Genomic DNA, 12,945 nt, shown 5'->3' with positions numbered 1-12,945 from the left:
ATAGAAGAGTGCCTTCACTATGTTTCTTACATAACAACAGTGATATTTTTATTACAAAAGTCCCTTTTTTGTGTGTTTGGTCTGATAGTCAATTACCCATGACTGTTTCTGTATGATTTCTGAGCTAGGTATTTGACTGACAGGTATTCCCAACTCTGCTGTCTTAATACATTGATAACTGGATTTAAATATTGTGCTAAACTGCTGTAAACTTGTGCATCTGTGGGGACTGTCAGCAAGAGAATTGCCAAACTTTGGTGGACCTGAAATGGAGAGAGAGTATTTAACTAACATGGCAGCACAGTATGCAAATTTAAATTGGGTGATTAACCATTCTGATGAAACTACAGTTTTACTAGGCTCTATTTTGTGAAAAAGCAGTATGTCTGATTTCTGTACATTTTGTCATCTAACATACCAACCATATTGCGGGAATGCTGTGTGATTTTATGTTTGTTTAATTTCAGAGATATCTCCAGACTCCAGTTATATGTCTCAGAGCAAACCAGACAGGGCACTGGCAACAGGTCAAACTCTCTACGTGCAACAGCAACAAGTGCTGCCTCAAGTCCCACCACAGCAAGTGCTACCACAACAGGTTCTTGTAGAGTTCATCCTCTTTTGTCTTTTTTTCCTTTCCCCACTGTCAAAGAATTGGCCCAACATGTATTGCTTAGTTCAGAAATCTCATATCTTTGTAGTGATAAAATAGACAAAAATTAAGTGTGATACATTATTTTTGTGATAAATTCAAATTTTCTTGTTACGCTGACATCAGAAAATAACTTACTCTGTTAAATCAGACATGTCTTTTTATAGTTGTCATATAAACTTCCTTTGGAGTAGGTGACAAAGACCTGGTTTTTCTTCTTTGTTGTCTTTTTTTCCTTGGGATTATCTTGCAGAATTGTTGGATTGGATGCGAATAATTTTTCTGTTTACTTAAACACTTTGTCCAAATTGCATTGGTTTGATGCCTGGATTTTGCTGAATCATGCTGATGTAATAACAGGACATAAAAATGAAACAACTACAAAATAACAGGTTTTATACAACTGTCCATAATTGATTAGAGAAAAATTGAAAGAATGATATTTGTCTGAATCCTAAAGAAGCATTTTAAATATCCACCCATGTGAGGAACATCTGAAAGAACACCTAAATATTGTAAAGTCTGTCTTATAGTACCCACATCTAATGAGTCATTTCTGGTCTTTTGATTATGATGCCATGTAGTCTTGTAGGTGGTTGTCTACAAGAGCACTCATTATCACAACCCATAAGACCACAGTCATCGTGTCACTGCTGTGAGAATCGCAAATCTCAGAATCTAGTCAAATCTTGATAAGGATAATTAAGGTGATTCATATTTGCTCTGTCACTTGTAAAACGCATGTGATTATATTGACGGTTCGTAGAATATTTAATACCTGTGACTCGTTAATGAACTTTTGGTTCCATGACTGCATAGTTTCAGATGTTATATTAAGTTGATTGTGAGTGATGTGTGGGTAAAGATTTGAAAGGCAGCAGGTGTGAAGTGTTTGAAGATGTTATTCTGACATTCCTTTTAAAGGGCAGGAAAAGCATGAAAAGCATCAGTCATAAAGTGAATATTTTTAAAGTTTAGGAACATAAACTGTTTAAATTGTGATATCAAAGTATATATTCATCTTTTGCTTTGCAGCAACAGACTGGCATAGTTCATGGCAGTTATATAACTCCGTTCACTTCGTTATGCCAGCAACAAGCAATGCATGTAGTAGTTCAGCAGCCCACTGTACCAGCTGCTCAGCAGCAGGAGCAGACATCTTCCCAGCAGCAACAGACACAGAAGTTGTATATTGCAACTAACTATCAGCAATCTGGTGTCCCACCTGTGATTTTACAACAGCCGACTAACCAGCAGGTAATGATAATACTTCCTATGTTTTTAAGAAATTGTGAAAAAGTAGTCCTTCCAGCTTGGAGAAAACACAAAGTTCTGCAATTTTATGGTGGTTAAAATTCCTTATTAACCGATTGAATTTGTGATGTTATTTATACTGATGAATATTGATGCAAATGCTGTAATGAATTAAGAATATTAGAAATGACAATATCCAAGAAAATTTAGTTACTGCTTGCTTGATATCTGTCCTGTAGCAGTTGAGAATTGACCTTGTTTTGAAAATTTTGTTCATGTTGATTTACATGTGCAGGAGTACATAATTTGATGTCTTTATTTTATTTTTCCCACAGCTATAAAAATATCATTGGTGATTAATGTGCATAATTTATGAGAGATCTGTTATTGGAATTTGTGTTTAGATTAACATATTTTATGTACTGAATTATTGTTTCCACTGTCTGTTTATTACACATGAACCGTGAGAAAAGAATAGCATGCCCTTAAGGGTAGTAATTTAAAATATGTTACTGTAATGACATCCTGACACCTTGATTACTATTGTTCCAGGTTGGCAACATTGAGCTGTCGGTGTCAGCCCCAGCACCCCTCCTCCAACCTATGTATGATCCTTTGCATCACCCATCCTGCGTAGTTAGTTCCTCCAATGTCAATGCAGGCATTGGCAATATGGTACAAGTGAATGTGGTCCAGCAGCCACCACCAGTACAATCCATCCCAGCATCTTATTCCAGCTCCCAGTCTTTGGGAAATATGGCTGCTGTTGCTATGCACAACATTCCCAGTTTTCATCCAGCAGTGGGTAGCTATATCTCCCAACAGACTTTGCAGGTGCAAAATATCCCAGGTTTTGTGCCACAGGTTCAGCAGCAGAGTTCAGTGATGCCAGGGTTATCAGTGTCAGCGACACGGGACACCCCACTACCCACTGTTTTAGACACTAATTTCATTGCAACACAGGTCTCTCAGTGTTCATCAGTTGCAAACATTTCACCAGCCTCAACGTTATCTGATAGTGTAGTGAAATCAGTGAATACTGTAAAGAAACAGTTAATGTACTCCCAGCAACCTGTTCCATCTTCAACCATTGCTGACCCTGTATACCATACCTCCAGCCAGAGCATTTCAAACTCAACATCACAACCTCAGAGTTCAGTTACATTCAGTCAGGCTTCCCAGCAGAATTACCAGCTGCCAAACCTTGCTCAGCAGCAATCTATGATGGAAAATTTCCAGCAGTCAAATCTCCTCACAGAAAATCTTTGTATTCTATCCCAGTCTCCTCATCAGACGAAATCACTGGGGGCCAGTAACACTGCCCAGTATCATCCTCAACCAGACATTCCACAACATGAATCACAGATGGCTGCAACTAGTGCCAGTACTGCACCGATCTTAGGATCAGGGGTGACTTCAAGTGACATATCAAACGTAAGTTTTCTACAGGATATGCCACAAAATTCAAATTGTAATCAAGCTTCATCTGATTGCAGTACAGCTTCCAAACCTAATGCTAATGCTAACACTAACCTCGTACAACCAATAACTTTAAAAATTCCATATGCTTCATTTCTGCAAAATACTAATGCACAGGTGCTTACATGTTGCCAGTTTTCAAAAGTAGATCCATTGCCTTTACAGCAGACTGCTCCAGTCATACTTCTCCAGCAACCTAGTCCTACAGCCTTTGTAGTCAATGGAGATGCTTCTTCTGTTCCTGAAACCTACACACAAAACACTTCATCTGTGCTGCAGTACCATTTACAGCAGCATGCAATGTCAGATTTTGTGCCAGCCAGTAGTGAGAGTTATGCTCTGTCCCCTGTCATGACTCCAGTTCCTACACCAAACCCACCTTCAACACCTATCCCAGGGGCTCCTAACACTCCATTCTTAAACCTTAATTTACAGATCCCAACGAAAGATGTGTATTGTGTGAGTAAAACCTCTCCAGTTTTACAAAATGCTGAACTGACTTGTAAATTTAATCAGGTGCAAAACTTTCAGGCAGAACATGGCCAGTTTCAGGGAGTTGTATATTCTGATAAAGTTGATCAGACATCAGATTATGAGACTCCACAGTCATGTGTAAATGTGACTGGATCACAGAATTACCAGTCAAATGCTACAAGTATCAGTCATATTAATGATCAGTTACTGAACATTCAAATTAATGAATTACCACTACATGACCAGCAATTTGATACACAGAAAAGGCTACAACAGAAACAGTATTCTGCTCGAGCTAAAACAAAGGATGTAAACAAGGTGAGTGAAATCCACCATTTGAAACAAGAAGCCATTCACAATGCAGGAGAATTCTTTGAAGAAGGCTTACATAGTGCAAATCAATGTATAAGCAGTAAACTAGACCCAAAAACCCATATAAACCATGAAATGAGCAGTGTGAAAACCTCAAATACAGTAAATGTTTGTACTCAACAAATTCACAATAAGGAGGAAACACAAAGAGCACTTGAATGTTTGAAAAAGGACCAAGAAGAAATTGGTACACAAACAACACCTTCATTGGACTGTGGGTCAACAGTGGTGGATTCACCAGCCAATAAGGAAACTGGTTCTGGTTCCTCAGTACTTTACCCATTATTGGGTTATACTGCAGAGCCTGTGCAGGCATCAGAAGCAGTACAAATATTGCAAAGTTTGCCATTACCAACTTCAGTTTCTGATGAGATGGCAGCCCAGGGTCACATGCAAAATAGAAGAAATTCTTCAGCAATGTCCAGTGTGCAAGGATCTCCAACAAGATCCACTACAAAGGTAGAAGATGGATTTTTCTTAAGTAGGTCATGTAATTAAAAAAACAATTGAGTTGCAATGGGAAGAAAAAGCAAGACTTCCTTTTCATTTGAAAGTTAGTTCATGCTTTTTTGTTATGTTAGATTAGTTTCTCTTCATTTTCTCTCTGTTGTAGGTTTTTGCTGTCATGTTAGCAAGGTAATTTTTATGCAAGAAAAATACATACCCATTGTTCGTCAACAAATAGTGCTATATTCCTGCATTTTAAAATATTTAAATTCACAGTTATTGGAAGTATTTATCTAAAATAATGTCACACATATTTTGTAAAAACTTGTTCAAATTTGTATGCAAGAGATCATTACACAAGGGATAGAGCATTGTGATATGACAAAGTAAAACATTGTTGAGAATGGGTGAGTGTTATGAAGCCCATGAAAAACTGACTGAAGATATTACCAGATATTTTGTTTATCATTGAAATTCTCAACTAGAAGTTTGAGCTATGGAAGTACTGAAGAGCAATATCTTAAAATATAAAATATATACAACTATAAACAGGTTAGTATTAGAATGTTTCTTAGAAAAATTGGGTTGGAGGGTATGAGTTGGATTTGTCTGTTCAGGATTGGGACCTGTGGCAGGCTCTTGTGTGCACAGTAATGAACCTTTAAGCTGGATTTGTGGTTCTTATGATGGTGAGCAAGAAGATGGCTGTCTTCCCGGTTGTAACACCATGTGGTGTGGTAGAAGTTATTAGCAATGCAGAGGTCCTTGCTGCCTCCCTAATCAGAGCTATGAACACCTCTGAAGTGTCACTAAACTTCCACCAGGCTACATGTTAGAACCCATAAGACAACCATCTTCATAATTACTGCAATGAGAACCTCAATCCTGCTAAGAATTGTTCACTGAGAAAGTAGAATTTGCTTGGAATATTTTGTATGCTTGACAGTGATAAGGCATTGTTTTGTGACAGTTCCTGTTTATTTGCTGTCTGTGAATATGTAGGTTTTTTCTGTTTTGTTTTTCTCTTGTTCACTGTGGCCGCTACAATGGAAATCTCTTTTTCTTCTTTTGGATTATGTTAACTTCTTTACTTCATGCATAGTGATCATTGCATTTGACAGACTTGAGTTTCAAAATTGCTGATAACTTAATTCAAGATTTGTGGTACATTCTCACATTTATCTCTTAGAATACTTTTATACATTATAACTCATACCTAATAAATTTTACTCTTGTTGCATTAGAAGATGACTGTCTTCTGGATTGTAGCACCATTTCAAAGGTCCTTGCTGCCTCATTGCCCTGATTATGGAGGCAGCAGTGACCTCTGAAATGATGGTAAACATCTACCAGACTACATGGCGCTATAACCTGGAAAACAGCCATCTTCATGCTCACCACTCTGAGACCCTCAAATCCTACTTGTTATAACATTTATTAGGAAATTAGTATTTTGAATGGAATGGTTGATACCTGTGATCAAAACTGAACATCATTCAACAGTACATAAAGTGTGGCTTAGATTGGAATAAGTACAATATTTGAAGTATGTTATCATCAAACATACACAGTTTTCTTGCAAAAATATTACATGCTCCTTTATGCATTTCTTTTGAGCTATCTCATTGCATATTATTGGTGGCAAACTGGAATGTTTTGTGTGCTTTCCTGTAATGGGCACATCTGACACGTAAATTTAGTTCTTACCATTTAGAATTTACAGTAATTTTAAAAGTAATTCCATCTTTGTATTCAATTTGTTCTTTTTATGTGGACAACAGTTGCTTCATAGTAGCTTCTTCAATAAATTTTGACCAAGATAAGAACAATTCACAGTCTGGTTAGGTTGTAGCTTTGTGGGTATTACAGCTACCCACAAGTGTGACTTAGTATTAATTAGACTTCAATGGATGAAGATGGTGATCTTCTGAGTTGTTGTGCTGTATAGTCTTCTGGGTGTATATCAACATCTACCTCCATCTCCTTGATTGAAGTGAGGATAGGCAAATTGGAAGCACCATTGCTATATTCAGTTCTGTCATCTGCAGAAGTAGGCTGTTACTGAATTAAACATAGGCCTTTGTATCTTGTCAAATGACACCAGTATCTTAGCTAACAAATCCAGGCATATGGACAGGAATATCAGATAAGTTATAGAGATTGAGCTCCATCCAAACAACTTGAATATAGTGGAAGGTTTCTTCAGAACAGGTCATGGAAACCTTATATTCACATCCCAAAAGTGGAAGAGGCTTCTAAGAACAATGCATATATTTTTCCTTGATCCAAAGTACTTTCTTGTGGTCCTGTTTGTCTTGACACATCTTTCCTGTCTGATTGCTCTGTAAAGGGGACTGTTCTATTTTTCCAGTCTTGGCTCCATCTTTGCCCCCCTCTTTTATGGCTGTAATTGACTAATCATGTTCTGACCCCATATTTAACCAGGATTTCCCATCTTTTCTCAATTCAACCCAGAGAGGTAGAGGCAGTATATTTGTGTTATGTTGCTTTGTAACCAGAAGATTACATAGTAGAACAAGCCAAAAGACCATGCTCTCAACTCATCACTATGAAAATCTCAAATCCAGCAGACTTAAAATTATTCCTTCCCCATGCATATAGTTATACGTGGGAACTCGGTGTTTATTAACATGAAGTTATCAGTGAGTATCATAATAAATTGCTGTATAATCATTTAAAAGGATGATTGGGAAATAAAAATATTCTGTAAATTTCTGTTCATTTTATTGAAATTTCAGTATATAGAGTGAAACTAGAGTCTTGCATTAACCTTTGTTGGCCATGTGCCATGGCTTACCCAAGGTCTAGTTGTGTATCACAGAGCATAATGCTAGATGACCTTAAACCCCAGAGTTAAAGTGTGACCAGTAGTAAGTGGGTTTAAATTGTATTATTGTGCAATACAGGCTAAGCAGGTCAATGACCAGCTGGTAGGTAGAATGTGTGATTACAAGTATACTTCATAGCATCCTAAATGGTATCTTACCTGAGACCCTGTATGGCTAGCAGTTGACTGCTGGATTTTGGTTAACACTGAAAGTTACATTCCTTTGTATTGTTTAAAAAATGGTTTGAAGGAAATGTGAACATATATTAAATGTTTTTAAATAACTGTTGAACTGAAATTGTTGAATTGAATATTTAAAACACTTTTGGGGGTAATAAATGTAAGTGCCCTGCTCCATTATGCTCTTATATTGGTCAAATATTACATGCTGTTGTATAGATAAATTGTAAAGTCCTGGTTCTTCTGTGTTGGATTTTTAGTGGATTGAAATGCAGTTTTTTAAGCTTGGTGGTAGGATTATATTTTGGCCATCAAAGCATACTATGAAATTATATTTTGAATAGTATACTTAGTATATATTTTTCTGAGTGTATTAATAGAATAAAGAAAATGGCAGCATTTTCATACATGGAAATATGAGAAGTATGTTTTCAAACTCTCCATTCTGCAAGTTCAATTTCATAATTTTTTTCAAATTTGTAAACTGTTTAGTGTTTGGTCCTGTTACTACTTTTGTTTTCAGGGATGTGGAGATTCTGAATCATGGTCTATAATTTATATATAATGTAATGTCCATAAAATTTTGTTTATAAAATCCTCCAAGTTGGAAATCGGTTATACCTGTATTTTTAAATGAATAGACAAAGGAAAATATTGTAGAATATTTATCAGTTTAAATACACATCTTTGTGAGAATCCTTCATATCACCCCAAGTACCTTAGCCAAAGCAAGTTATATGCTGTGACATGTCCCACTTTATGGATATGTGACAAAATATATAATATTCCCATAAAGATTATTGCACTTGCAGGATGGAGAATGTCCTTGGCTTATACCTGTTGAATATACTGGGGAGTGAAGGCAGTTACTAGCCTGTGCCACCTTGCAGATTGCCAAGAACATTTGTCACTTGGGTTTAGGACAACACAAGTAATATTTTGAAAGTTAGTAGATTTTTATGGTTTTGGTTCTTTGGTAATGGAATCTTATGCATGGGATCTTGGTACATATATGTATGTGTCACTTTTGAATGTGCTAATGATTTTAAGTGATTCCTTATTGTTAACATTTTATTTCTGCCAAAATTGGCATTACAGCTCTTCTTATTTCTAAAAAAAACAACTCAAGAACATTAATAATAAATGTAATTTTTAAAAGATATTGCTGCAGTTTTAGTGTTTACCTATAACTGGGCAGTAAGTTCTTATGTGTTTTAATTGTATGAAGCACCACATTAAGAGGTAATATTATATGGATTTTGAGCTTTATTTTAGCAATAAAAGAGTAAAGCTACCCCATTACATGCCATGGAGGTGTTTTTTGGGGAGGAGGTGTAGTTTGTACTGATGCTTGACCTTAGCACTAGATGGGGTTGAGTTGTCGGCATCATACCGACCGTGCTTTACCCCTGTGAAAGGAACCCCAGTATCCACTAGATGGGGAGTAAGGTGGGCCGCAGAGCCTGTCTGGATGCAGAAGCTACAAGAAAAATCCTCTGCTGCTCCCAGGGATCAAACCCCATTCATCCATTTCATAGTCTGACACTATACTGACAGCTACACCATCTCGTTTTCTTTATGCAGTAATTCTTGTTAATGTGAATTTAAGGCAAACAGTTTGTGTTTACTGGTTATGTTATATTTGTGTGTTTTTATATTGAATCTCTATAACAAATATTTTGTAACATTTCCAGCTGAATGAAGGCGGAAGCCCTCGACAAGGATACCAAAATGGATTATTAATTAGTGACCTTCCTCATACCTCATCAGATCAAATGCCCTCACATTGTATCAGAACTACTTTATCAGAACTGTAAGTTTAAAGAATTTTCTGTGGTAATATTGATGAGAATATAACAGTTATGAAGATAATGTTTGTAACCGTATTTCATCAATTTTAAGACGCCATCAGTTGTAAGATGCACTTTTGATTTAGTAATAGTCAGGAAAAAATATATATATATTACAATAGGAACTGTCAAAGTTATAACATAAAACTTCTTTATATCTATAATTTTGGGATATTTTTTGTTGCTATTTTTCTGTTTACTGTCCCATGACTAGTGTTGTGGACATGCACATAATGCATATAGCAAAGAACATGTGAGAATATTATGTGTATTCCAGTACAGAATCCACTTTCCAAGCTTCTTTTCTTTCAGTATATCGTCATCTGACCTGGAGTCTTGTTCTGAGACACAGAGTGCTCCTGCTGTTCCTGCTGCAGAAGTTCCTATTGAGAAACGTTCTAAAAGAACAGGAACAAAACGACGTAAGACTGTAGGTGATCGTGGACCCAAATTGATTGTTCTGTCTTTGGGTAATGGTGGGGGTGTTGTGGAATGCCAGCTGGAGTCCAGCAAACACAGGACGGTGACATTCACCTTCCATATACAAGATGTGGTTCCACAGGATATTGCAACCAACTTGGTAAGTCACTTCTCACACTGTTGTTTCTTGTGTGAGTATTGAGGATTGAGTAAATGTACATTTTTTCTTTTTACAGTCTGTATTGGAATGTCCCATAGAGTTAAATGTTGATATAGTCAAGTTTATTTTATAACTAATTGTGTAATTTACAAAAATGTTTTCATTCCATTTTTTCTTCTTTATTTTTAAATATGGCTAATTCCAAGCCTACTAACAGGCCTCAAAATGGCCTTGCCTGTGGTTGTTGTTATGTCCTTATTGTTATTTATATTTCCACATCCTATTGTCATCTGAATAACTTATGCATCCATGGAATGTAATAAAGATGTATGTATGTATGTACTATCAGTGAATTGAGCTAAGTATGTATTGCATATATATTGCGTTTCATTTGCTATAACGTTTGGTTGTCTTTAATCTCTTGGCATTGTGACTTATTGTGTCATACCAATTTTATTATTTATGGTACAAATCATGCATTTTATTAAAATTTATCAAATTTAATTACTTCCTCAAACCACTGAATATCTTTGCTTTAATATACATGACACTGTGTTTTGCATGATTTTATATGCATTTTAATGAGCTTTAATGTCAACATATTTTCATTTTTATGATTTGTTTTCTTTGGATTTAAAATGACTGTAACTGGATTTTCTTGTATGACAGAAGCTTCTAAACGTTGCATCTAATGCAGAATAATCTATGGAAAATGGTGCAGTTTTATCATACTTTGATACTAGAATAGTATTTTATTTTTAAAGTGTAACCTCAGACCATGGTAGTTCTGTAAGAATGTGGATTTATCTTTTTTTTTAGGTGGCTGAGAACCTTCTGCCAGAACACCAGTCTGATATATTTGTGGACTTGATAAAAGATATTGTACAGCAGTTAAAAGATAATCCTGATCGTTTGCCTGTGTTGCCTCACTGCCCATTAGATAGCCCTGTAACTAGTAGGAAGCCGCGAGACAGAGAACGTGATCCATTGGCTGAGTCACAGACAAGGGTAAGTTTTTCTTTCATATAACATAAATAATTTTAGTGCAAATAGTCTTGTTTCTGTAGAAGCTTTATTAAAATGGAGGAATGCATAAAGAAAAAATATTTGACACTCTTTATTGAAACATTTGTTGGGGAGAGATTGTCAGTATATTATTGATCTACTTGCCTCCTAGATTCTAGAAACAGTCTCATTGTAATGGTGATCTATTTCCAAAATATGAACATTAAAAAATCATCAGAAAATGCTGGTTTACCATTTTTGGCTTCCTTCCATTTTTATACTATATTTTGAAATTGAGAGTACTCTGCTGGTTATAGAGTTCATGTTTTAGCCACATGAAACTGACTTTTTATTTTTATTTTATAATGCATTCATTTACAGTAGTGGTTGAGAAATCACTTTTTTTCCATTTTCTTGTGTACGACGTGGTTGTACTGTAATAAAGAAAGACCACATTACATGGGAGAAGTTCTGCTCAATTTGTCACTATTAGTTTTATTTATTTGTCTGACATTGCTGTGTAAGTACCATTTTAAGCTGGATACATTGTTAAAGCCATGATTGTGGTAACATTAAGAACTTAGTTTACCAATAAATATTTTGTTTAATACCTATGTATAGTTGTTCCTAATAAGAAGTTTTCCAGGGGACAAAGTAATATAAACTTAAACAGGAAAATTTAAAAGGGTAGGTTTCATAATGTTTAAAAATTAGTTTTATCCTATGTAGAAGACTAGTGAAATAATAATGATTTGTTAATTGTATGATTACTATAATTTAGCATGTGAATTGTTTATTAAAAAGAACAAAACACAGCTATAAGTTTGTGTATGTATGTACTATAATATTTTGATGAAAATTATTTTGCCTTATGTCTTTTCGTGTGTATGCTGTATTACATCGCACTGAATAAGTAGCTATGAACACTTTCTAAATGCACAGGCTTTCAAATATACTCTGTATACTTCTGCTATCTTGGTTAAAATCAAGAGACTTGTCTGAAGTGTTCTTCTTTCTTAAAGAACATATCCAGCATTATTTGTTTTACTTTTCTTTCTAACAAAGTTCATGTATTAGCATTCATTTCCTAAGCATTTGTAGTGATTGACTGACTCATTAGGAACACCATTAAGAAACTGGAAATAGGTGTTCAGACACTATGCTCCTTTGTTAAACATTGCTTTTGGTTTGCATACTGCTACCTGATCTTCCTTATCTTTTGCATCGTCAGTTTCTACATTTCTATCTTCAATAAAGAGGTCATCAGTTTCCTGAACTGCACACGGAAGAACATTGTCATCATCCTGTACATACTTTTCAGATGTGAATGTCATCTTCATGGTGATGTTCTGGTGTTTTATAGAATTCAACATTCTGGAAACAATTTAAGATAATGTTTTTGATTCATTAGCCATTCTCCTTTTTCAAACCTGTTTATTACTCCATGGACACCATATAAGGCATCTGTACCTTACTTTTGTGTCTGTCTACACGGCAAGGACTTAACAGTGCTTGAAGTGCCTTGGCTCCTCTGACTGTCCATTTGCCAGAAATGACATATTTTCAGATTTATCCATATTTGTACATACAAACACAGTAATTATGTCTTTACTTCTGTAGCTCCCATTACAGCGGCTACCTTTGAGAGCTTTTGTTTTGTCTAGGAGTAAGGTGAGAAATTACCTACACTCATCTACATTAAATATATCCTTTGGATCGCATGCACACTCAGAAGAGTTGCAAGCAATCATGCCATCCAGGGAGTGCTGAAGGGTAAAATATTTATTGCTAGGTGTGAAGAAGA

The 12,945-nt window shown here is 35.7% G+C and overlaps 1 protein-coding gene and 1 long non-coding RNA gene across 9 annotated transcripts in view; one reads left to right on the top strand and one right to left on the bottom strand.

The window, feature by feature from the left end:
- Window positions 1-12,945, bottom strand: part of LOC147872633 (uncharacterized) — a 421,094-nt gene that overhangs the window by 6,033 nt on the left and 402,116 nt on the right. The window lies entirely within an intron of this gene.
- The window catches only part of LOC110831361 (Wnk kinase), a 52,498-nt gene that overhangs the window by 16,237 nt on the left and 23,316 nt on the right, over window positions 1-12,945 (top strand). For 6 of the 8 annotated variants that reach the window (XM_087355606.1, XM_087355605.1, XM_087355609.1 and 3 more), the window contains exons 12-17: window positions 468-598; window positions 1,688-1,909; window positions 2,459-4,690; window positions 9,401-9,519; window positions 9,869-10,136; window positions 10,956-11,144. In XM_087355606.1, the coding sequence (XP_087211732.1) occupies window positions 468-598; window positions 1,688-1,909; window positions 2,459-4,690; window positions 9,401-9,519; window positions 9,869-10,136; window positions 10,956-11,144 (3,161 nt within the window). The remainder of the gene's footprint in view (window positions 1-467; window positions 599-1,687; window positions 1,910-2,458; window positions 4,691-9,400; window positions 9,520-9,868; window positions 10,137-10,955; window positions 11,145-12,945) is intronic. The other 2 variants (XM_022067264.2, XM_087355607.1) reach the window with 2 other exon arrangements.

This window comes from Zootermopsis nevadensis, unplaced genomic scaffold, assembly GCF_977971745.1.
Source record: "Zootermopsis nevadensis isolate Lab colony 2312 unplaced genomic scaffold, Znev_1.0 Znev_ptg000025l, whole genome shotgun sequence".
NCBI classification, from domain to species: domain Eukaryota; kingdom Metazoa; phylum Arthropoda; class Insecta; order Blattodea; family Termopsidae; genus Zootermopsis; species Zootermopsis nevadensis.
Note: the sequence above shows the minus strand (reverse complement) of the source record. Positions and strands in the feature narration are given on the sequence as shown.